Raw genomic sequence first — 25,643 nt, forward strand, 5'->3', positions numbered from 1 at the left:
GTTGTTTTTTCGTGTGTGCATCTCTTTTCTGCTTTTTCGCCACCCGCAGCTTTTTGACGCGTGGTCAATCAGAAATCATGAGCAAACAATAAACTGTTCGCGTAGATAAAGACGCGTGTCGACAATAAGAAATTACAAGAAAACAAGCAACTCTTCGCGTAGATAAAGACGCGTGTGGATCATCAGAAATTACGAGAAAACAATCAACAAATGTTCGCGTAGATATAGACGCATGTGGATCATCAGAAATTACGAGTAAACAATTTAAAACTGTTCGCGTAGATATAGACGCACGTGGATCATCAGAAATTACGAGTAAACAATTTAAAACTGTTCGCGTAGATATAGACGCGCGTGGACCATCAGAAATTATGAGAAAACAATGAACTGTTCGCGTAATAGGTGGATCATCAGAAATTATGAGAAAACAATGAACTGTTCGCGTAGATATAGACGCGCGTGGATCATCAGAAATTATGAGAAAACAATGAACTGTTCGCGTAGATATAGACGCGCGTGGATCATCAGAAATTATGAGAAAACAATGAACTGTTCGCGTAGATATAGACGCGCGTGGATCATCAGAAATTATGAGAAAACAATGAACTGTTCGCGTAATAGATGCGCGTGGATCATCAGAAATTATGAGAAAACAATGAACTGTTCGCGTAGATATAGACGCGCGTGGATCATCAGAAATTATGAGAAAACAATGAACTGTTCGCGTAGATATAGACGCGCGTGGATCATCAGAAATTATGAGAAAACAATGAACTGTTCGCGTAGATATAGACGCGCGGGGATCATCAGAAATTATGAGAAAACAATGAACTGTTCGCGTAGATATAGACGCGCGGGGATCATCAGAAATTACGAGAAAACAATGAACTGTTCGCGTAGATATAGACGCGCGTGGATCATCAGAAATTATGAGAAAACAATGAACTGTTCGCGTAGATATAGACGCGCGTGGATCATCAGAAATTACGAGAAACCAACTGTTCGCGTAGATATAGACGCGCGTGGATGATCAGAAATTACGAGAAAACAATTAACTGTTTGCGTAGATAGAAAGCACATATAAGCAGATATGGTTAATGTATATTTATTTAAAACGATGGACTATGTGCGTGAATAATAGACGTGAGCTTTGTCCCTATTAGGAATTCTATGAAAATTGTATTGAAATGACAGGATTTATTTAATACTTTTTTCAATATATCATAAATATCTTGTTTTAGAACGTGTTATGGGCATGTAGAATTAATACTCAGCAACACAGCGGTACCAAACAGTGTACAAATAGTTGGAATATGATAATATGTAGATATAAAATATGTGACAGAAGGGGACTGATATAAAAGTCTGTCTCACAGATGTGTTTACAATAAATAAATTCTGATCAATTTTGAAAATATAATACTCTTTTAAGCCAGAAATCTTGGCAGTTAACTATTAAATAATAAGCTCTGTGGCAACCATTTGGCAAAACAACAAGTGAACCACAGCAATACCCCGGCAATCGAACTTTTAGGAGAGCCAACGGGGTTCTCGTACACTGTTCGGGCTGCGTTCAGGTCTTCGGGACGACACGAAAGAATACGACGGAATCACGTCTGGTGCTATTAACTCCGGCGACCCATCGTGACTCGTCAAACTGAACGAACTGTCGATGACCCTTGCAGGGGACCGTATCGCTGGGGTGCTCCCGTCGTGGGTCCTTCTTCGCAGCTCATGGGCCCTTTTCGCCAAAGCGAACGAATCTTCCCCAGGGGTCCGGTAGTTGGGGAAAACGTGTTCGCTCTGCGTCCGATCAAGTCTTTTGCCCGGTTTCTCTGGCGATAATTCGGCCGGTGTCCGATTTCTATCCCGTTGTGGGATATTTTGGCTTGGGTTGTTTACGAGCCGGAACATCGTCTCCAGGTCCATCCGGGACTCTGACTTATTGTTTCTTTTGTAACTAGGGTAACGAGTATAAGGACTACTTGATTCAGTAGGCGCCCGCGCGATCATCTCGTCAGCGGCTACTTCCACGAACTCGGGTGTCCTCGCCCCAGGGCTTCGCGCCTCTTCGAAGCTTTTAAGCGAGAGAGGTCTGGCACTGTTGCCTGGTGATTGGTGATCGGGTAGAACGGAGCCTTGTGCCCGCGAAGGAAAGCGCATCGCGAAGCCATAACCACCACCAGGTAGACTGTCCATCTTCACCGAGTCAACCTACGAACACATACGGTAAATGACCAAGTGAACCAACAAACATATACGAAGTATTACCGTTTTAACCTGTGAACATATTACGATGTATGACCGAGTCAACCTACGAACACATACGATGTATGACCGAGTCAAACTACGAACGCATACGATGTTGACCGAGTCAACCTACGAACACATACGATGTATGACCGAGTCAACCTGCGAACACATACGATGTATGACCGAGTCAAACTACGAACGCATACGATGTATGACCGAGTCAACCTACGGACATATACGATGTATGACCGAGTCAACCTGCGAACATATACGATAAATGTCCAAGTCAACCTACGAACACGTACGATGTATGACCAAGTCAACCTACGAATACATACGATGTATGAATGACAAATAAGAAAATACAGGATGTATGACCGAGTCAACCTACGGACATATACGATGTACGACCGAGTCAACCTACGGACATATACGATGTATGACCGAGTCAACCTGCGAACATATACGATGTATGACCAAGTCAACCTACAAAAACACACGATGTATGACCGAGTCAACCTGCGGACATATACGATGTATGACCGAGTCAACCTGCGAACATATACGATGTATGACCAAGTCAACCTACGAATATATACGATGTATGACCAAGTCAACCTACGAATATATACGATGTATGACCAAATCAACCTACGAACACATACGATGTATGACCGAGTCAACCTACGCCCACATACGATGTATGACCGAGTCAACCTACGAACACATACGATGTATGACCGAGTCAACCTACAAACACATACGATGTATGACCGAGTCAACCCACGAACACATACGATGTATGACCAAGTCAACCTACGAACACATACGATGTATGACCAAGTCAACCTACGAACATATACGATGTATGACCGAGTCAACTTACGAACACATACGATGTATGACCAAGTCAACCTACAAAAACACACGATGTATGACCGAGTCAACCTGCGGACATATACGATGTATGACCGAGTCAACCTGCGAACATATACGATGTATGACCAAGTCAACCTACGAATATATACGATGTATGACCAAGTCAACCCACGAACACATACGATGTATGGCCGAGTCAACCTACGAACACATCCGATGTATGACCAAGTCAACCTACGAACACATACGATGTATGACCAAGTCAACCTACGAACACATACGATGTATGACCGAGTCAACCCACGAACACATACGATGTATGGCCGAGTCAACCTACGAACACATCCGATGTATGACCGAGTCAACGTACGAACACATACGATGTATGACCAAGTCAACCTACGAACACATACGATTTATGACCGAGTCAACCTACGAACACATACGATGTATGACCAAGTCAACCTACGAACACATACGATGTATGACCAAGTCAACCTACGAACACATACGATGTATGGCCGAGTCAACCTACGAACACATACGATGTATGACCGAGTCAACCTACGAACACATACGATTTATGACCAAGTCAACCTACGAACTCATACGATGTATGACCAAGTCAACCTACGAACACATACGATGTATGACCAAGTCAACCTACGAACACATACGATGTATGACCAAGTCAACCTACGAACACATATCAGGCGCGCACCCAGAATTTGTCGGAGGGGGGGGGGGCAGTCATAGGTATCATATGGAAAAAGCATATCATTTGAGGATTCCTTAATAAGAAATGACCCACTTTTTGGCCGCCAAGGGGGGGGGGGAGTTGCGCGCGCACCCTGCGCACCACCCTGTGTACGCGCCTGCATATGATGGCATGACCTTTGCTTGCTTTTAGTCTGGGCAAAATGGCAAAAAGGGCTAATGTTAAACTCGTCGGCGAAACTACTTTGTCTTCACGGAGGCGTACAAAATAACACTTGAGCCTTGTGTTGATCTATGTATTCCCTTCATTGGCTCATACTCTTTCCATTTTCTCCCTAACCTGTAGAGTCTCCCGCTGACTAGGTAGCACGGTCAGATTACGCTTGCCGGTGTACTGGGAACTAATGGCGTGTTGTTTGGCGTGAGACCGCTGGTTCATCATGTAGTATGTCAGGCGGCGCTGAGCGGTCACGAAATTCAACTCCGTGTCATCAGCGAACGCAAACATCGGTCCCTCCACCACCCCCAGGGGATCTTCAGTCGCAAACTATAAGTCACAACAAAAGACAGTTAGGGAGTGTTCATTAATTACACCGAGGGGGGGGGGGGAGAGGGAAGATTATTAATAAAGACACCTTAAAATTTCGGAGGCCACCTTTCATTGTAAACATTTTTTTTCGGTGCCCCCCCCCCCCTTATAGAACCCCTCCCTCTCGTTCCCTCCCTCTCCCTCGGTGTATTGAACGAACACTTCCTTAGTGATTCGTTAAAATGCAATGCAATCGGGTAAATGTGTGAGCTGTTCTCTTTAAAGGGTAACTTGTTCTAAATATATGAAAAACTAAATATATGAAAAAGTGTTTAACAAAACAAAAAATCTTCCTGATAACTTCGCCCAGGCGAAATAAACAGAAATTAACCAATTCTCTGTAAAAGGAATTTTATGTAAAAGATATGGTTGGTTTATTTATGCAATTTCAAGGTTCGAGTAAAGGTTAAACCCTAAAAGTCGCATTTTCAATGCATATCCACCGCTCTATGTGAGGCGTTCAAACCACAATATTGCATTTATCTAAAAGATCAAAGATTGTTTTATAAACCTGGATGGTTATTTTTGTTATGTTTGTATCTCTTATGATTGTTTTGAAGATTGCCGAAGTAACACTAAAATTACACTCACCGTGCAAGTGCCCCTTTAAAGGGAATTAATGTGAGAATCAATGTGTGAACCAATGGGTTTCCTGTGTCCTTACCTGTGCTTCAAGTTGCCGCTTCTCACGCTCCTCGGCTGCGCGTTCCTTCTCCTTCCTTCGTGCCCTCTCGAGGCTCCGCTCCTCGGAGTAGGTCGGAATACCGTTGTTGAAGCGGTTGGCGTACGGGTTGACAAACTTGCCAAAATTAGTCTTGATTTTCTTCTGCAGAGAATAAGATGTGTTATCGAAAGCCCCGTTAAGGAACAAATAAAGACAGTGGTAGTGTGACGCGTCCTACCTTGTTAAAGCTAAAGCTAAAGTGTCAAAAAGGCCAATTAGCATGTGAGAATTGAAACGAAGGCTTTGTTCAAACGTCGTATTATTCATGAGCCGTATTTAATGCCAATGCATGCAAATGAATCGAAACAATTGTTTCATCTTCATTTGCATGTATTTGCATTAAATACGGCCAATGTTTGAACTTAGCCTTAGTAACTAGTAGGATCCCATCTTTTTTCTGATGTGCACTGAGGAAATTATTTGCCACTCTGGTTGGCTAGTGACTTTAGTGTGAAAGAAATAACACGTTTCCCTATTGGTCTACTAGACTGAACTTTCAAGGTGGCCACGTGCGTCGCACTTTTAATTATGTTGATCCAACTTGCATGACGCGTGGTTTTGTAAGCTATGAGTATACGAAATGTTCAGTTTAGATGTGAATTCAATCCGCTTGAATCACTGTGAGATTCGGCAGGGAATGCTTTAAAATGTTAAATAGAGTTCGGAAGTTACAATTCAACCTTTTATCTACAGCGTACGGTGGTTAAATGATTTTAAGCTGTTTTTTTTTAAATTTAGCAAATTGTCAAACAAATCAAGCTTTTTACTAATTTGTTTTTCGATTTACCCTATTTATCTGCCAAGACGTGTGGATAAGTGTAAGAAATTCGTTAACGATATTAAGCCTAGTAGTCCGGTTTACGCCCTGATTCATAACAGAATTATTGATTCAAAACACAGCATGTGCCTTAGGTCTGGAAGGAAGTCTCACAATATCCCTGTAAATACAGAGATCGCTCCTCTAAATTTTTTACTGTAAGATTTCAACCACTTAATTAGAATTTCTTAGTTGCGCACATAGCCTGTCATTCAGTCACACTGCAAAAGGCTTTAATAAACTATATTATTACTATTACTAAATTGCAAAACAATTATGACGATTTCGTTAGCCTGGCGAAAGGAATTCTGGTATTGCAACCCCTTTCACCAGGCAGTTGATCCCAATCTCCGCATTGTTTTGCAAAGGGAAACTTATTTATTATTTTTTGTGAAGTTTTTATGGAGACTATAATTATTTTACTGTTAAGATGTTTATATATTTAGTTGGGTACATTACAGTGAGCTTCCACTCATGGCCTCGAGGGCTTGATCCCTGTAAAAACGAATAGGAAAGTTTACTTTTAAACAAGTGTTTAATACACGGGAAATATACCCATGCAATTTATAGCTATTTCAAGAAACGTTGTCCATACGAGAGCGCGTAAGCGTACGCGCCAAGACCGCGAGGCAATCTGGGAAGATTTGTTCACCTGCCAATATTCTACATACAAATTTCGAATGCATTTCAAACATTTATCTGCCTGTTTAAAGACAGAGCAACATTTTTATACTTCATCTGTATCATGGCGAAGCTGCGTTATGGACTAAACGATTCGTTTTGCGCATGCTGCGTTGCGGTATGGGCGGGTGTCGTTTTGAACGTTCAAGTCAATCAACCATCTATTCAACCCATCACACCACAGACCTTTTGACTGCATAAAGGAAGGTAAAAGGCGATTTGCAGCAAGAAGTCACGTGACCTTTCGAGTGGCAAATTCAAGCCAAAAAGATCACAACGCTTAGAGAAACGTTCGGTCTGATTCGTAAACGCTGAATAAGCTGCTTTTTGTTGTTGTTTTTTTTTGCCGCCAAAAACCGGAGCGCACGCGAGTTTGCCACCAAAAAGTCACGTGATTTCTTAGTGGAAGTCGCCTATTTATTGGCCTATGTAGTATTGACTATGTGCAGAGTAAAGACGAGAAATGAGGTTTTTGTCTCTGCGGTCGCGAAACAACAAATCGCTGTAAATATATAAGGGAAGGATAGGAGAAAGAAAAAAAAGGTAGTTTGTACCTCGCTGCTGTTCTTGTTCGCCTCTTCTTCGGCTGACTTGTTCTTGTTGCCTTCCTGGACAGACTGCAACGAACCAATCAACCACTTATAGCAACTAACTGCAATGGAACTAATAACAATCTTGTGGCTTTGCTTGGACTCGCAACAATAGCACACAATACTCGGCAGTAACCAAACAAGAACTCACCGACAAAAAAGCGAAATTACACAACAGAGGCTTACGATAACACAACACGACATGCTGTCGAAAGCTTACCGAAAATCTGACGAGAATTCATCGACATGCTAACGAAAACTTACCGACAAACTAACGAGAACGTTTCGACATATTACAAAAACTTACCGACAATGTATCCCACCAGTTCTGCTTTTTCTTTTTCTTCTTCTTTTTTCTTTTTCCCTCACTCTGCAAGAATTGGATTCATAGTCAGGGGTGAAAACTATGGCAGCTGAATGAAGATTACATAAACATAAATAACTTGACAGGAAGGCTATACTCACATTTTTGCTGTTTTTCGGGTCATTTTCTCCGTTTTGTAGAGAGTCCTCGTCTTCGCTATCAGAATCACTTGAGCTAAACTCACAAAAAACATGTTTTAAATTGCGGAACCCTCTACACTAAGAGAACTATACATGCTTTAATAAGGAAATGTCCTTATATGGTATAACTTCCTTATATGGCAATCATGCCCTTATTTGGCTTTCCTCGTTGGGCAAGGCAAACATGCCACCGTATAGAAAACATACAAGACTATTAGAGTGCCTGTCATTTCTTTTTATGGTAAATTTGCCTTGTTTGCTTTCCCCTATATACTACTTACTCGGACTCTTCGTATCGATCGACCAAGTTCAGTCCCTCCAAGATCTTGAGACAGTCGTTAAACGAATCCACATGGACACTCTTCACGGACACGTCATACCCCTTTCCATCAGGCTCTGCGCCTTGGGCTTTCCGCACGTCCACATCCACAAAATTTACTCCCCGAGCCCGCGGTTTTATGGTCAGCGCCTCACTTGTTCCGTTGTTTAGCGACTGGAGAGTGATTGTCGGCTCGTCTTCGGATTTTTCTGTCGTTTTTTCGTCAGGTGGTTGGGGGTCACTCAGTGTTCGGTAGCTACCGAGAGTCTGGCGAAGTATATCTCGAGTCATTTTGCAGGCAAGCTCGATAAATGCTTGGGTCATTTCGTTTCTGTAATATAAATCTCATGTAAATAATAGTCAACTGAATCCTTAAAACCAAGTGATTTCGGGGATATTAAGGCTCACATATTTGAATAAAAATAAGCAGCGGTATACCTATGTGAACATTCCAATTAACTTCCCATAACAGTATTGCATTTGTTGGCAGATCACGAGTTCATGAGGTTGGTATCTAATCCAGCATTAAGCAATCAAAAAGAACTGAGCTGGGTGACAGTCTTATGGCTGGCCGACTCATAATTGAAACAATACAGCAGTATATTATAGATTTTGAGCCAAGAAGCATCCTGACACAGGTTTCAAGATGTCGATAAACCACTCTTTGTTATTGTTTATTTTTGAAAACACAGCAGTTTATTTGCAAGTAAACTTCAAAATGACAATCTACGAATGAAGTCTGATATGCTATTAATGCTATTTTATCGAAAATATATTGGTTACTTGCTTGAATTAGCCGATGGGAATGGATGCTTTTCGTGACTCGGCATTGAGCGGGAGCATGACATGGCGGCGTGATTTGACTTCTTTAAGGAAATCTCACCTATTTGCGCTCTTGGCCTCGGAGTACTCCAGCAACACCTCGCAGAAATGACGACCCATGTCCTCGAAATCCCGAGTATTGAAGTGACGGCCTCCCTCCCTATGATAGAAAAAAAACCACACAAACATAAATATCGCATCACAATCAACACAGAGACTGGAAAACTTGGCCTTCCAGACAACGTTACCGTATCACCTAAGCTTTTCATGTAAGTGTCTTGTTTAACCCATACACTACTATACCGCCCATAAATGGCTTGATCTTTACCACAAACAAGTGCTTCCAGAATTCACGAAATGTTTGGGGACGGTTTTACAAAAATAGCCTTATTTGTCGACATTTTAATACCACTATTAAAGTACGATAAGCAGTTACGCATCACTCATTTCGGAGGACCCAATGCTCATGATTTTTCTAACACGACTACAAATTTACTTATGCATATTACATACACAGAAAAGACTACACATTTTAATTTTTTTTTTATTTATATCATTTTTTTGTGTGCGCACACAGTGGTTGGAACGCTGCATGCGGCAGGTTGCGTCAATGGGCTTTCCCTCGCGTGTCGCTAACAAATCCATATTGCGAGTAACAAAACGTTCCGATATAATTCTCCCAAAATATATGCCATACCCACACAAATAGTATGGCAAAATAAATAAATATAATGTAATAATGTAGAGAATTAGGTAAGATCTAGAATTAGGTGATTTATTTTGCTTATTTTCGTGCACGAGAGCTCAGCCGTTTTTATTTACAAGAATACACGGCCGCCAATGCGTTGTTGTCGTTCTTTTAAGAGTTCTGCAATAACATATCCCATTCCTTTCTTTTTTATTAAGTTAGCCAGCTAATGATTTAGCTGGTGAATCTTGACCGTTTTATTTAATAACCCTAGTATATTATATATCAATTTCAGTTTCAGTAATTATTTTAATATTGAATAATATTTTATTGAGCGCTAAATAACATCAAGGAGGTTGTCTTTAAACTGTTATTTATTCAGTCGGCGAATGACTGAAATTAAAGGCCCACAAAATAAAAATTAACCACTAATAATTGCGAATGATATGATTAATTGAGAAAGGAATGTATACAAATCTATTCGTTTCGAGGCTTTATTTTATGCAGTCAAACCAGAAACACACCATGGCGCAGGATAATACGGAACTATCACTACGACCTCCGGGAAGCACAAAAAACTAAAAGCAATGTAAATCGAATCGCATCAAGCCATTTAATAAACCCATACACATTAACAACATTCTTTCTTCTAAGCATTCGTATAAAAATTAGGACATTTTTGTTAAAAGAGGTATTGTTTTCATCTGACGTTCGTGACGCGGCTCGGTTCACTATGCAGTAAACGCCGCTCATTTTAGTAACAATTATGAAAACTGCTTCGAGCGAAATAACGATACTTTCTGAACAAACTAGTCGGTGAAATAAGCTGTATTTATATCTCGGGAAAGGTTAATAATTTTGTATAATTTAAGTAGTTTTTGATTGTTCAAATCTACAATATTTGAGGCAAAAAGATAAAAGAAAATGCTGAGTGATACGGAACTACAACAGCTACGGAACTACATCATAATGTAAGCCAATGTTGAAGCTATGTTTTTGGATATGTTTATTTTAGCTTAAAATTCATAAGTAATAAAGATCAAGAGAAACTTACTGAGCAACTTTCACTTATGAACACATCGTTATAAAATGTAATAAAATCATCGCATGAAAACTGGGGGAGTTCTCTCAGGAACGTAAGGTGTTGTTGGTTGTCCAGAATTCTATCATAATTAGTTAATGTTGAAGCTCTGTTTTTGGATATGTATGTTTTAGCTACACCCATAAGTAACGAAGATCAGGAAAAACTTACTGAGCTACTATCAGTGATAAACTCATCATAATAAAATTGAATGATCTATTAATGAACGACTCGAGAAGTTATCTCAGGAAAATGGGGTTTTTTGATAGTCCAGAATTCAAGAGTAGCTTTACACTTACATTTCATAGTCCAGAATTCAAGAGTAGCTTTACACTTACATTTCATAGTCCAGAATTCAAGAGTAGCTTTACACTTACATTTCATAGTCCAGAATTCAAGAGTAGCTTTACACTTACATATCATAGTCCAGAATTCAAGAGTAGCTTTACACTTACATATCACCGAAGTTTGAGCCGCAAAATGTGGCCTCCATCGTGAAACTGTTCATGATTCCCAGTTGTTGCCACATGACTACACGGGCTGTTGACTCCTTACACTTGCGAACCAGAAACTTGCAGCCTTGAAAAGAGAACTTGTCTGGAGCCTTCAATAAGATAAGATATGTAAGGTTAGAGGTTGAGAGAAATAAAGAAACTTTCAGCTTTGGACAACCTTGGTAAGATAATTTGTTAATTTGATAATTTGTTGGCCTTACCTAAACGCAGTGTCACTAAAATTACGATTTTATAGTGTACACAGAGAACGGAAAACATTCCATACCGAAAACAAAGCTCAATTCAGATTCGCTTGTCCTTTCTCAACAACTTAAGAATACTTTGAACTTACTAGGAAGAAAATTTACTGGGTTATTTGAATAAACTGAAAACTGTCGGGTATTTAGTACATCCAATACCTGTCCCGACTGTCGGGCATATAGCCACTGCGTTAACTAAAAGATAAAAAAAGGGGCGACTCTTAGGTGGGAAGCTTTAAAGCCACGAACAAAGGCTTGGGATATGGTTCATTTAGAGTGGTGTGGGGTATATTGTGATCAATAGGAAACAATTACAGGATAAAATTATAATCGAGTATGCTATTTAGAGTAAGGAGAAGAAAGTTCGAGTCATAAGTGTTCGAGTAAAGCCTGGACCAAATGAAGATAAGAGATGATGAAATTCTGTGAAGTCCTGCATGTCAAGCTGCGATGACTGGTCGCGATTACTGGTCTGCCAGGCGTGTGACTCGGTTGAGACCGACATGGTTATCGCACCCTCATCGACTCCCATTCACTTTGAACATGCTCAAATTCGACATGGGAGTCGATGAGAGTTGTCGCCGTTGAAACGCGAGAATGAGAGTTAATGTATTTTGGTCAGCAATTTCACAAATTAAAAGTGACATTAAACATGTTATTACTTTTCAGAGAGCATTTGATCTTAATCCTGTGAGGGCTAAAAAATCGCAGCGACTCTCATCAACTCTCACAGACCATTTGATAGCAACCCTTCGAGGGATAGAAGGAATGGAACTCCCATTAACTCCCATCTTGAGCCAGGCTCAGCAGGATTTGTGTGTTCACCTTTTGTGACATCATCCAAGGAAAAAGCCTCTCTTCCAGGAAACTGGCGCTAGAGTACACCTTTGGGTCGGCGGTACAGCCATACATGAACACATTAGGCTTACGGCTATGCCCATGTAAGTCGCAGTAGATTATAACCTACAAGAACCAAATGTAAGTACACAATGGGGACGGCAGTACAGTCATACATAAACAAGCCGTACATAATCACATTAGGCTTACGGCTATGCCCATGTAAGTCGCAGTAGATTATAACCTACAAGAACCAAATCTAAGTACACAATGGGGACGGCAGTACAGTCATGCATAAACAAGCCGTACATGAACACATTAGGCTTACGGCTATGCCCATGTAAGTCCCAGTAGATTATAACCTACAAGAACCAAATGTAAGTACACAATAGGGACGGTAGTACAGTCATACATAAACAAGCCGTACATAAACACATTAGGCGTACGGCTAATGTCCATGCAAGTCGCAGTAGATTATAATCTGCGGACGAGGACGACAGCGTCTCGTGGTGTAGTTTTTTTGTTTGTTCGTGATAAGATGTGACTGCGGATCTATTAGAGTACAAACGCACGCAAAAATGAGATATATTTGTTAAATAGCAATATTTCAACTCACCTCATGGTTCTTTTTGAATGATTCCAACATGTTTTTCGTGTACCACACGGTCGGGAAGCTTTCCTGCAAAAATAAACCATTTACAAGCTCATGTTTCATGCTAATTTCTGCCTCACAAACGAAGAAGAACCATAAATTGGCGAATCTCAATAACTAATTGTTAATTACAATCTATAATCGTTGATATTTCTCTGCATTTGAACCCATGGCTCTTTTCAGTCGTAGAACTGCCATTTGCCATTTGCAATTACAACGTTGTTTTTAAATAGGCGTATCCAGCTTGGACGATGGACATGTGGCAAGTTATCTTTTAAAAGAATGTAGTCCGACCACCACACCCTTGTAAGTGTTTATAATTCAATATACAACGTTTAATTTACAAGGAAACTTCATAGTAACAATCTACAAATGAAGTTTAATACGTTATTGACGATATTTCATTGAACCTATCTTGGTTACTCGCTTGAATTAGCCGATGGATTCTCTTTGTCACTCAGCATTGAGCTGAAGCATAAAATGGCGGCGGGGTTGCACGGCATTTTCTTACCTTTTTAGGATCTTTGTAAGTTCGGTTCAAGTCCCTAGCGGCCAGGTTGGTTCTATAGTTCCCTACTATTACTCCGTCAGGATTCAACATTGGTACGATCTTAAACACAAATTTCTGCCGAAGGCTCTGCAATGAAATAGGGTACATAAAATAAAAGTGAAAATAAAGCGTGCTCAAGGTGACTATCAATGGAATCCTAACAACTACTTTGCTGCTGAAGTCTGGTAGACCTATAATAATTTGAAAACCCATGTGTACACGTGCAAGTGTGGTAAATAGGTTTTTTGTATTTTGGGGTACTGACAGCCAATTTTCCTCTACCTTCACTCCATAGCATAACTGAGTATCTACTCATGCTTTTTCCTACTGCAAAATATGTTCGTAGTGTTAGTGGCCAAAGTACTCAAAACCAAACTGTTTCTTCAGCGACAGAATGATCGAACATTAAACGTGCTCCGAATTAATGAAATACGCCTTATTTCCCTGTCAAATTTCGAAAAGGTGTCTCATTTCATATATATCATGTTTTATTGAAGATATATTTTATATCAAAGTTGCCATATGCAAAGTTTGGCTTCATCTGATGTTCTCACTTTCTATATTTTTCAACACTGTCGCACCTAACAACAACATGCGAATCAGTAAAACGCACTCAATTTGTTGTATCTTTGATAATAACCTTAGTTAACAAGTATTTTTGAAAACTCTTTTTTCAAAATTTCTTGAGATGTGAGCCGAAAATCGTGACAACTTGCAATTTTTCTACCTGTGCTTACTCAGTTATCTTTGTTATGTCTCATTAGAAATACTCCAATAGATCACTGTGCTACCTGTGCTTGGTTGAGGTAGCTTCATGATTGGGTCAAAAGATACTTGGGCTCCCTGTGCTTACCTCAGCTACCTTGTCATTACTGCTGAGGTAGTCTAGCAAACCCTTCATCATCCAGCTGGCATTCGTCTCTCCAGGGTGGACTCGCGCACTGATCACCACGCCCAACTTATCTCTGTCAGGAACTAGAACAGACAAAGTAAATCAGATTCAGGTTCATTCAGTACTGAAGGGGGTGGGGTGGCGTGTAGTAAAGTGAGATCCAGGATTTACCAACCAAGATTGACAACACATTAGGTTTGATAACAAATGAGATTGAATCCAGGAAGATATTTTGAGAATCGCCAGTCAGCGGTGTTGACTTAGTTATGTATGCGCGCGCATAGTTCTGCCTCACTCTCGCGATTTTGGACTGCCATATTGTTTGGTCTTCCATTCTGCCGTTCCATTAATAAAAGCCTTTGTTACACGATCTGGTGTTGAGTTTGTCCCTTATATTAACTGGCGAATACTGAAAAAAAATCTTAGATTGGAATAATATTTATCAGATTATTCTCCCCTCCCATAAATCCCCAAATCCTTCACACTGTTTCTAAGTTCATACCTTGTGATGATGTTATTGTCAAAACGTAGCAATTATTTCCTGCCTTAGTCTTGCAGAGGACCTAAACGCAACAAAGCAACAATTTTATGAGTTATTTTTTCGGCCGCCTGTAGTCACCGCCTGTAGTCACCGCCTGTATTTGGGACATGGCTGCTAGATTACTTGCATACTATCTTCAAATGCGGTGCAAAAATTTGTTTGCTATGGTTACCAAACTCGCAAACGTGGTCGCCTTTTGCCAATTATAAACACATTGGCAACTTCTGAGCGTGGATAAGCTAGATTCAACTTTGTATACTAACCTCTCTCCTTACGTGCTGTGAGGTGAGGGGGTTATCCACCAGAGACATTAGGTACCGTTCCAGATCGGAGTACGAGTATGGATAGCAGTGTGCAAGGTAACATGTGTCGCCAGCATGGGGAAATTCCTACAGCACAACACTAACATGTCAGAAAAACTAAAACAGGCTTTTGACAAGCAAAGAAAGCAGAGACTGAGGTTAAGAAATCAGACTTTCTGTTCCAAAGTAGGGTGGGGGCTGTGATAAGGAAGATCAAAAAAATAAATAATGGGAAAAAGTGAAATAATCAAATGTGGCAGCTTCATTATATCTAATGATTGTTGAGGTAAGCATGACTCTCCTACAGAGAAACGAAAAAAAACTGGTCAGTCTGATGTATAATATACTGTAGTTAGTTGTCAACTACTTATTAAAACAAGTAAACCAATAAGACTCCTAATGCACTTTACTTTCTTCATCAAGGCTGTTGTTTTAACATTTCTTATAGTAATGAAGCCCTCTTTCGCCTTTTAAAGAACAACGGGGACCGGGAAACTAATTTATCATATGCAACTATGTTATCTAGGCACTATAAAATGGGCGTTACACCTCAACACAGCTTTTAAGACAAATCCTAATGGAGTCTTACCACTTGGAAGGTCAAGGTGAAGTAGATGAGGTCACGACTTAGAAGCACATTTTTGTTGTTCACTGTTCTGGTATAGTTCACATGATGACCAGATCGTTGCCAGTCAATACTAGAGTCCTCAGCAACTTTGCTTGAGTATAACAAAGGTTTCATACCTATAATTAAAATATAAATGCCATTTAGTGTAAGAAAAGACGTCCTTGCTATAAAAATAAAATATTTGCTTACAAGTTTGACGATTTGAATTCAACACTATTAAGTTTAGTCATTGTCAAATGTTAAGAAATTTACTAGCTTCTGTTATGAAATACACAAGCATGTAGGTTTTGGCTTCAAGCAGTCAAATACAAACACAAAATAGGTGGGGGTGACAGATCAAGTGGGAGGGGGGGGGGGGGTCATAATTGTGTACCCTTCTGTTGAAAGTAAACCCCCTAAAAATTACCTTTCCTACTTAGGATGGTACCCCAACCCTTGTTATAAAAACAAGAATAGTTGAAACTTACCATAATTGTACAAACTGTCGCGCTTTAGTAAATTAATGATGTTGAACTTGTATGTCACTCCTGGAACCATGTTCTCCACACGAAAATAATACCTAAAAATAAGACAGCTTTTAACTATGGTGGAACACTGACCTATAATTGAATTAATTAATTAATTACATGGGTGTGGACCAAAACCTATTTACACCAATTTAGGTAAACAGGTCAAAATTGGATTTGCATTCAGTAGGACCTTCAGGCCTTACAGTGTTTAGGGATATCATTGTGAACAGGTCAGAATTTTCCTGGGTCTGTGCATGAACAGGTTTTCTTTTAGAAAATGGACAGTGTGATTTGAGTGTAAAAACAACAGGACTCCCACTATCTTAAAAAAAAAGGTCCTTCTCCTGCTTACCACTGGGTGTGCCTCTTGGTGTAGAGATCATTGCTTAGTACCAGATCATACTCATATCTTCCACTGAAACAAAAACAATTTAGCTTATGTCAACTCCCACATGAGCAGGGTTTCTTTCCGGGCGTTTATTCTCAGATTATCTGGCTTTTTAAGTATTTAATTCAGTGTGAGACAATAGCTTACATCCTCTTTGCTTGCTGCAAGTTGCCACATTCAAATCGAGACTCAAACTTCAGGTGTGGCGGACAAGTTGCAGGAGCTGGTGAACATGGCTGTAGAACGAAAAACAGAAGAATCAAGTGCACTGCCTAAATTGACACCTACTTAAACAAACTTGTAAATAGAATATCAGATTTTTTAAAGCTCCATTACAAATCTTCATTTCCACTGTGCAGCAAGTTTCACTACCTTTCAAACACAAATTTTAGCTCTGCTTCCTAACCTACTACAAGTAGTACATCTCAGCCATGCCCATTTAAGCCCAGCCCCTATTACCTCTAGCACTGTTCTGTCATAAACCACCATGGACCCTCTCCATGGTCGTGGGAAAAGCTCTAAGTTATCCTTGCTTTCCACATGCCGAACGTTTTCCTCTATGGATAGAAGCAACAGAGGTTAGCTTTCAGCTATTGTAGGCATCATGGGTTTTGTTGATTCACAAAGAGAGCTGGGGCCAAAGCCGTAGCAGGCCTCAAAAAATGAGGGGAGGGTGGGGGGGGGGGTACACGGTACAGAAAAAATAAGAAAGCTGTAGGGACACAGCAATGCCCCTACTGATCATTATATCAAATATTAAGGGGCCCATACCCCCGATGCCCCACCCTTGCTATGGCCCTGAGGGCCCTTTTGATTACTTCTAAAAACATCATCAGTAAGCCCCATTCCACAATGTTTGATATAATCATCAGTAAGCCCCATTTCCCAATGTTTGATATAATCATCAGTAAGCCCTATTTCCCAATGTTTGATATAATCATCAGTAAGCCCCATTTCCCAATGTTTGATATAATCATCAGTAAGCCCCATTTCCTAATGTTTGATATAACATATCAAAATTGTTTAAAATTTGGGGCCAGAAGGTGAAGCTACCAATTCCTAGATTAGAGTCATAGATAAATTTGAAGCAGAAAGGTTTGTTCGCCCATTTAGAATTTTATTAGCAATACTTTGTTTTTCATTAAACTTGAGGGGAGTGGTCAGATAACCCCCCTCCCCCGCCAAAAAAAGTAGGGGGTTGCGGGTGTAAGAGAGAAAAAGAGAGAGAGAGAGAGAGGGGGGGGGGGGGGGATTGGTGTCTTCCTAATACTGTTCAGTCCTTGTAATAATAAACAAAAACCAACAAGGCATCTCTACTGTTTAAAAAATTAGTATAATTGGCATATAACCAATACACTGTTTCCATGATAATGCGCGCGCATCCAAAATGCGAAAGACTGGCAGGCCAAGGTTGATCTAAAATGGCATACTTAGTGGAGTTAGACGAAGCTATAAAAATGCTTCCAGAGTGCTTCTCGTATTTTAGATTAGCTATGGCCCTCCAGTCTGCGGGGTTTTGGATGTGCGTGCAACATCGTGAAACCTGTCAATAGGTTATCATGGTCAATAGGTTATCAGACTTTATAAGAAATAGAAAAAAAAAAGTTTTTGGCACTTTTCTAAAATCACATTAGTCTTATTTATAATATATAGATTTAGGAACTGCCAGCATTTAACACCTTTTTGTCTTGACTGATAGGGGTAGTTTTAGAGGGGATCTTGGTGTCTCTAGAATGCTTTTTAATGAGATTAAAAATATGTCAAATTTTACTGCCATGTAGTTATGAATTGTTTTGGCCCCTCCAAATAGATCAAGCAAGCACTCATTCAATAATATTAAATATGCAGTATGAAAGTTAACAAAATACTAAAACTTGGTGTGAAAAAGGCTGTCAAAGTTCAAGGTGTCAGATTGACGAGAATGTTTTTTCAAGAGTCTAATGGTCAATTTCTATTTCCCTTTATAGAAGTTCCACTATGTATATTTTTATAAAAACACCATTCTAACAAGCTTTGACCTTGTGAAGAATATATGATGGATGTAACAGCATTCCAAAGATTTAGATGCCATACTGTAGTTCAGGGGCGGATCTAGCTTTTTGCCAAGGGGGGATTTGGCCCAAAAATTTTCGTCATTATTTTACCTTCGTAACGATTTTGGGGTGAAAAGATACACTGAAAATAATAAAAAAAGAAAGCCCAAGGGGAGGTTTAAACCCCCTCCCCCCCCCCCCCCCCCCCAAAGAGCCACTACTGTAGTTTTCATGTACCACAACTGATTATTCAGAAAAATGTGTTGAAACTAAACTCCACAAATATACCTCCTGTCATGCATTACATATTGGTGCACCCGACCATTGGCCTGTTGGTTTTAGAAACCCTGGATCCACCCATACAGGCTAATCAAAAATGAATGCAATGGAGGCAAATCCTAAATTATTACTGAAAGTGCTTAATTCCAATTTCTAATTTCAAACCAAACCATGTTCATTGACCTATGTTAGGGTTAGAGAGAAATAAATATAACAAAAAGTCAATGGGGAGAAGAAAAAGGGAGAAATGAATGACTATTTGAAAAAAATGTGACTCTACTTTAAAAAATATATAACAATAATGCAATAATAGCTCAAATGAGCATATTACTAACATTTTCCTCTTTCTCTTTACCTATAGGTTCGATATAAAACTGTTTTCTTTACAGATTTATTATTGAAAAAGCACAAGTTTGATGTTGTCTTTATATAATTTAAGTACCTTGCTCCCAGGGGGAGGTGGGGGGGGGGGGGGGACTTTGAGAAGTGGGAGTTTGAGAGACGAGAGTGCTCGACAGCATAATCAATTTTAACCCTAAGGGATAGCACTAAGGGCATGGTCAGAGGAATTTTTAACCCTGAGTGATAGCATAAAAAACACAATATGCTGGTTTTAATTTGCTGACGGATCCTATATTATTATGTTACCGACAATAAAGTCGAAAGTATTAACTGACTTGTTATGTTACCGACAATAAAGTCGAAAGTATTAACACTGACTTGTGGTTTATTGTAAAATACATTTCAAGTGATTGGGCCACCACTTAGCGTGAGACACCCTAAAAGATAGCAGAATCGGAAAAATACCCCTCCCCGGGCGTGAAAACCCCTAAAAGATGGCAGAATCGAAAAAATCCTAAAACACACCCTAAGAGATAGAAGTTGGTAAGAATATTATACCATAAAAGATAGGCCGAGCACCCCCGTATATCTTTCTGGAGAGTCCCCCCCCGGACCTTGCTCTAATAAAAAAACCCTTCCCTTGATAGAAGTTTAATTAATGTACACTTGTATCAAAGCTACACTCTGACCAGCTTTGCCCTTGCAAAGAAACAAATGATGGATTCAACAGAATTCCAAAGATAGAATAATACAGTTAGATACACTTCAGGTGCCATATGGAAGATTAATACATCACTTATTACTGGTGATACTCCATCACCAAGGAAATTAAAATTCACAAACATGAGAGGAAAGAGCAAAAAATATTAATAGTCAAGAAAGAGAGAGAGAGAGAGAGAGAGAGAGAGAGAGAGAGAGAGAGAGAGAGAGAGAGAGAGAGAGAGAGAGAGAGAGAGAGAGAGAGAGAGAGAGAGAGAGAGGAGAGAGAGAGAGAGAGAGAGAGAGAGAGAAAGGAAGAGATTGCACTATAGCTTGGTTAAAAAAATCATCAGTAATGCAACAACTTGGTTGAGCAGTCTCCTAACATTTCCCCTTTCCTCATTATCTTTAGTTTGATAGAAAAAATGTATTCAGATCTATCATTGAGGACAAGTATTTGCTTTAAAAAAGTCCATTTCACATTTACTGCTGTATCAAAGTAACAAATCCCCTACTTTATTATCTTTAAGACATTTGCCTATTCTCATGCCTCCCAGCCTTCAGCATCAATCATGGCCCTCGGGTAGTCCTTGGTTGGTTTTACCTAAATAAAAGTGAAAACAATTATAAGTATTTTTTTCTTTCAAAACAACATTTTCATCATGCCAGTTATAACCTTATTAACTTTTCACAACTATTTGAATAATAAATAAATAAACACAATAGATAGTATTCAAGATGCAGACAATATAAGCTAAGCAAAAAGAATATAGGTAATAGGGGTTGCATTTTGTGTTTTTATTTTCGATGAGAAAATTCTCTTGTAACTGTAAAGTTAATATATAGTAAGTATATATAGTATATATAAGTCATTTGTAGTTATGATAATGTTAAAAAAGTTGCTGTATCTTCGAGAAGCCTAAATACACAGAATATAAAGACAGGAAAGGTCTTCTTTAGCAATAAATGACAGGATGATATTTGTCAGCCTTTATTAAATATCTCAACGCAGTCAGTATAGAGAGAACGAAGAATATCAAAGGATGTTGTTATGCTCAAATTGTTTGATTTAGACCACGAATTCTCAAAGCAAACTCTATAAACAAATGTATAAATCGAACAAGCTAAGTGACATTGAAACAGTAACTAGACTACTACGTATTTCTGTCGTTAAATTTTTACTTACCGTGAGGAATATATGCCTGAATTTATATAACGTGTAAGTATTTACGAATTTAACATTTCCATGGCGATTGCCAGTGGAATGAAAACCACTCAAGTGCACTCCAAAATTATAAGCCGATCGGAAATCAAAACAGGGATAGATGACTTTGATATGACATCTTGACGTCAAACTGGTACGGTGTTTTAGCTTGAGCGATTGGTTTTGGAAAAAAAAAACACGAATAAACGAGCATTATAAAAGCACAGCAATAAAAGAAAAATAACTTTGATATTTTCAATACAAACAGTCGTTCAAAACTCACCTTGGCAGTGTTTTTCGTCGCTTTCTGTTTGTCGCTTGTGTGGTTGTGTTCTCTTTTTGTTGTAAACTGTGAACTTGTCGACTTTCTACTAGCAAGAAACTCGTCGACACAAGTGAATTATTTTTATAGCTGAAAACATACATAAATCCAAGGCCCTTTCTTCTCAGGATCTCCTTATAGATCTCTATAGATATAGACGTAAAGGAATGTTATTAGAATGGTAGTGTAGAGCTTCTTTTTGCTGCTGCGACGGACGGGATTCATGAACACTCGGGTAGATTTTACTATCGGCTCGTACTTCAGACAAAACGGTTTCTCAAAGATTTCAGCCCATTTGAATCCGCATATTTTCTCATTAAATACTATTTTCAATCTCCCTTTTTTGCTGTGAACATACGAACTTTGATGGCGGTAAAAAAATAAAAATACGTAAAAACATAAGACCGAGGGGGCCTGGGAGTTGTGTACAGGACCCGAAATGATCCCAGGACCCGAAACGATCCCCAAAAGTTCCCCAACTGATCCCGGGACCTGAAACGATCCCCAAGAGTCCCCGAAATGAACCCCAAGGAATTACAGTAATGGACAACTAAAGGAATGTGTAAGGATTGGCTTTCAGTTTTAAAAGCATATGAAACATTTAGCTTTGTTTGTGTTATTAAAAGGAAATTTACCTTAAAACTATAGTATTAAGATTTTAATATACGACTGCGGGGGGAAAACAGTGGTTGAGTCAGAAATTGGGGTCAACTAACAATTCTTTGTGATAGTAATTTGAAGAACCCGGCGTGGATAATTCTTTTTTACATAACAAGCATAAAAGAAAGTCTTTACAGATAGGACACGCTGCTTTTCATAGGAATCAAAATGTTTTAAAGTTATTTTTTGGCATGTTTGTTTTCGGTGAATGAAAGACCTATCATATCATGAGATCATGACGAGTTGTACGCACGACTACATGAGGAAATTCAAAACTCACATAATATTGCTTTCAACAAAAGCAATAATATATAATAATAATATTTTGCATCGGTAGTAGAAGGGTTGTTCAAGCGTATTACTCAGTGTGCTTTTGTCATTCCATCTTCTCGGCCAAACCGGCTGCCTAAATGTGTCGGTAAATACTCGCTCGTGTGAACAAGGATTTCGTGGTGAAATACATGTTTGGTTTACGAATGAATATTAATTTTTAGGGGTGATGTTTACCGGAAATAAGATTTAGAGTGTCAGAGTCATGTGTCGGAACCGCAAAATGTTTAGAGTGTGATGGAAGGTCAAAAGTTTGGTTGATCTTAGCAAAGCTGTGCTATGTTTATATATGCTGTATTTCCTTAGCAATTAAAAGTTGTAAAAGTTGTGTATTTGTTTTAGACTCTGTTTATGGGTTTAGCGCCTGGCAATGTAATAAATAGAAGTATTCTGTTGGAATATAATATTTTTAAGTCACGTTGTTTAGAAATCGAGTCGCTGTTAACCCTTAATTATGCTTCAAGAATTGCAAGTATTTCTTCTGCTTTCCCTTTGTCCATTACCGCAATTCCTTGGGGTTGATTCGGGGACTCCTCGGTATCGTCTCGGGTTCGAGGATCAGTTGGGGTTACTTTTGGGAACATTTCGGGTACTGGGATCATTTCGGGTCCTGTACAGTTGCGCGATTGACTGGATGGATTGTGACACCACAGGATACCCGCGCGATGACCACAAAACCAAGTCGCATAGCTATACCATATTTCTATACCTATGGAGCTCCGCGCGCGGCCTGCGGCCGCGCTGGCTCCGCTAACAATCCACTGAAAAAGCCTGTTATTGTCTACAGTTCTATTTAGGTTAACCATCATAAAATTAGCAGCCATAACAAAAACTCACTTAATTAAAGTACCATAGAGCACCATTACATTAACTAAGCTTGTTCTGAATGATTTTATTTCCCAAGAGAATAGGAACCCTAATCCCTCACTGGCATTTTACAACGTGTTTTTCGAGCAATGCAACCGCTCCTGTGGTCACCATTCTAATAAATTCGCATTGTTTCTATACGGTGGGTGTCAGTCTGGTTAGCACTTAGTTTTGTCAACTTTTATATTAATTAACGCCTGGAAGTTAAAATGCTTTTTCTTTTCTCAATAATTCCTTTTGATACTATGCTTTTTTCAGTGTCTCAAACAAGTGCATTTATGCATAATTAAAGTATAAGGGGTTGGTATAGTACCGGTACTTGGAAACCGTGAATTCATTAATGTCAAAGCCAGCCTCACTTTTTTCAAATAATAATAAAATATTTAAATTTGAATAGCTCTTATAAATGGCTTTGAAATTTCTGTGATTAATTATGAATAGCAGTTAGTTGCCATTAACTTATCTCTGTAGAATTCTTGAGAGATGATAATAAAAACACGGCGAAACGGGTAGGTTTAACATTATCTTATAAAAGATTTCCGTAAACACTGTAACTTGATACGCAGTAAAAGTATCGCTTGCTTGAGCGCTCCTGTAAGGCGTAAGGAAAAACGCACGAACAATCAACCAAGCCATGGACATGCGAATTACAGTCTAACTAGTAATATTGAGATAAAGAACACACATTTTAGTTTTAAACAAATAGAATACAAAGCATTTTAAAGTATTTCTGACATGATGTTTGCATGTATTCATTACAACACCAGCATGGCTTCCACAGTGCTGTATTTTAGACAATCACGGAAGGCTGCGAGACATTGAAATCCAAAAAAACATTGAAATCCAAAACGTAAACATAGCATTGATCTGTGAATGCTTACCCATGGAGTTCAGGGGCTCGATTGTATTCGGAACCTTAGAAACGTGGCTCTGAGAAGGGAGGAGAGGTGTGTGATCTTTCGGCCAAAATGGTCCGGGGACATCGTGTTCCTTTCCTTGCGAGTCTATCCATGTCGATGGGGGCGATCGTTTGTACAGTTCCAGCACCTTCGCAGGGGCTATATTACCCGTGCTTGTGTTCTCCAAAGCCGCCTTGGTATACGGACTAAAGAACTTGTTGTATTCACTCGAGAAAGGGTCTAGATTTGCCGCAAGATTTCTGTTAGGATGCTCAGAATAAGTTGACTTTACGCGCGCGCTATAATCATAGTTCGGTACATTCTGCTGCCTCCGTCTTAAATAATCCTCTTTATAGTCCTCGTATGTTGAATTCCTACACTTTAAATCTGCCGTCCTTTCTTTCAAAGCTTTCTCGTTGATTTGTTTACGTTCCTCTTCGACTTTCTTTAAATACTGCCGTTTCTTCTTTTCCTCCGGTGGTGTTCCTAACGCAGCTCTGACTTGTGTCTGTAAATTCTGTTCGACTGACTTGCGAATAGAATCAATCCAACGCTTTCTGTCTTCATCTTTTTCGAACAGCTCTTTGGCTTTCTTCTCCGACATTTTAGTGATTTCCTCGCGTAGTTTATCACCAGTTGGCTCGCTCTGCCATTGTAAACTTTTAACCGAAAAGGCTTCTGTAACCCTCGCCACAACACAAGCGCTCTCCCTACGAAAAGTCTCCTCCCGACTAAGCTTTGCATAGTCTGAGTCCACCTCTGTCTCCATCGCTAAATACTGTGCAATTATGTGTTGTTTGCAGAAAGATTTAGCGCCGAGTAAGCTACATATATAGAGCCATTTTGAGAGACTTCTAAACGACTACAGAACAATAGCATGTTGCTATGGTAACGTGATAGTTTATGTAAGGTGTAATTCTATGCTACCGAGAATAATAGATGATTATTAAAAACATGTATGCTACTGTTGAATTATGTTCATAGTAAAATATTACACATTTTTTTAGCAAGGTGCTTTATATAACCACGCTTTCTCCTACATGTTATAGTTAAAAGTCAGAAAAGTTTTAATTTTGTCAACACAAACACTTCTGTCAAATTAGGTTAAAAACAGCAGTCTAGCTTCAAGCAACAAACAAACAAATTAATAAAAAGTGTAGGACAAAAGCGAAAATCACTTAGTTCTATAATAGGTTTCCCGGTCCATTGCCTGAAGTATAATTTAACATTTAAGGACATTATAAATATATTTTTAGCATGCGTCGAAATTCTATTTTCGTGTATTTCGGTA

General features: G+C 39.3%; 1 protein-coding gene across 5 annotated transcripts; it reads right to left on the reverse strand.

Annotated features, from left to right (window-relative positions):
* Positions 1 to 1,089: 1,089 nt before the first annotated feature.
* On the reverse strand, positions 1,090 to 25,249 carry LOC5514750. 5 transcript variants are annotated; one of them, XM_048734339.1, is made up of 23 exons: positions 21,558 to 21,930; positions 20,586 to 20,674; positions 17,177 to 17,274; positions 16,865 to 16,953; positions 16,682 to 16,744; positions 16,288 to 16,379; positions 15,782 to 15,936; positions 15,154 to 15,279; positions 14,852 to 14,912; positions 14,311 to 14,432; positions 13,419 to 13,544; positions 12,872 to 12,934; positions 12,244 to 12,381; positions 11,120 to 11,268; positions 8,957 to 9,055; positions 8,036 to 8,404; positions 7,716 to 7,788; positions 7,558 to 7,620; positions 7,215 to 7,277; positions 6,439 to 6,474; positions 5,103 to 5,264; positions 4,190 to 4,396; positions 1,090 to 2,214 (listed from the first exon to the last, which is right to left on the reverse strand). In XM_048734339.1, exons 3-23 carry the CDS (start codon positions 17,204 to 17,206, stop codon positions 1,531 to 1,533), a joined length of 2,970 nt encoding a protein of 989 aa, XP_048590296.1. In that variant the 5' UTR covers positions 17,207 to 17,274; positions 20,586 to 20,674; positions 21,558 to 21,930; the 3' UTR covers positions 1,090 to 1,530. The 5 variants fall into 5 exon arrangements, with proteins under 5 accessions (XP_048590296.1, XP_048590298.1, XP_048590294.1 ...); XM_048734341.1 differs by lacking the exon at positions 21,558 to 21,930 and adding an exon at positions 21,257 to 21,490; XM_048734337.1 differs by lacking the exons at positions 20,586 to 20,674; positions 21,558 to 21,930 and adding an exon at positions 24,335 to 25,249.
* Between the last annotated feature and the right edge of the window lie 394 nt (positions 25,250 to 25,643).

This window comes from Nematostella vectensis, chromosome 11 (assembly GCF_932526225.1).
Source record: "Nematostella vectensis chromosome 11, jaNemVect1.1, whole genome shotgun sequence".
Classification (NCBI taxonomy): domain Eukaryota; kingdom Metazoa; phylum Cnidaria; class Anthozoa; order Actiniaria; family Edwardsiidae; genus Nematostella; species Nematostella vectensis.

What these genes read in the sequence shown, in the direction of transcription:
- LOC5514750 (XM_048734337.1), bottom strand. Translation starts at nt 25,121, where the DNA reads ATGGAGACAGAGGTGGACTCAGACTATGCAAAGCTTAGTCGGGAGGAG. An exon ending in ATGACAGAACAGTGCTAGAG is followed by an intron (nt 16,954 to 17,176) that starts GTAATAGGGGCT and finishes TTCGTTCTACAG; the next exon opens with CCATGTTCACCAGCTCCTGC. An exon ending in GAGGCCAAGAGCGCAAATAG is followed by an intron (nt 8,405 to 8,956) that starts GTGAGATTTCCT and finishes TTTATATTACAG; the next exon opens with AAACGAAATGACCCAAGCAT.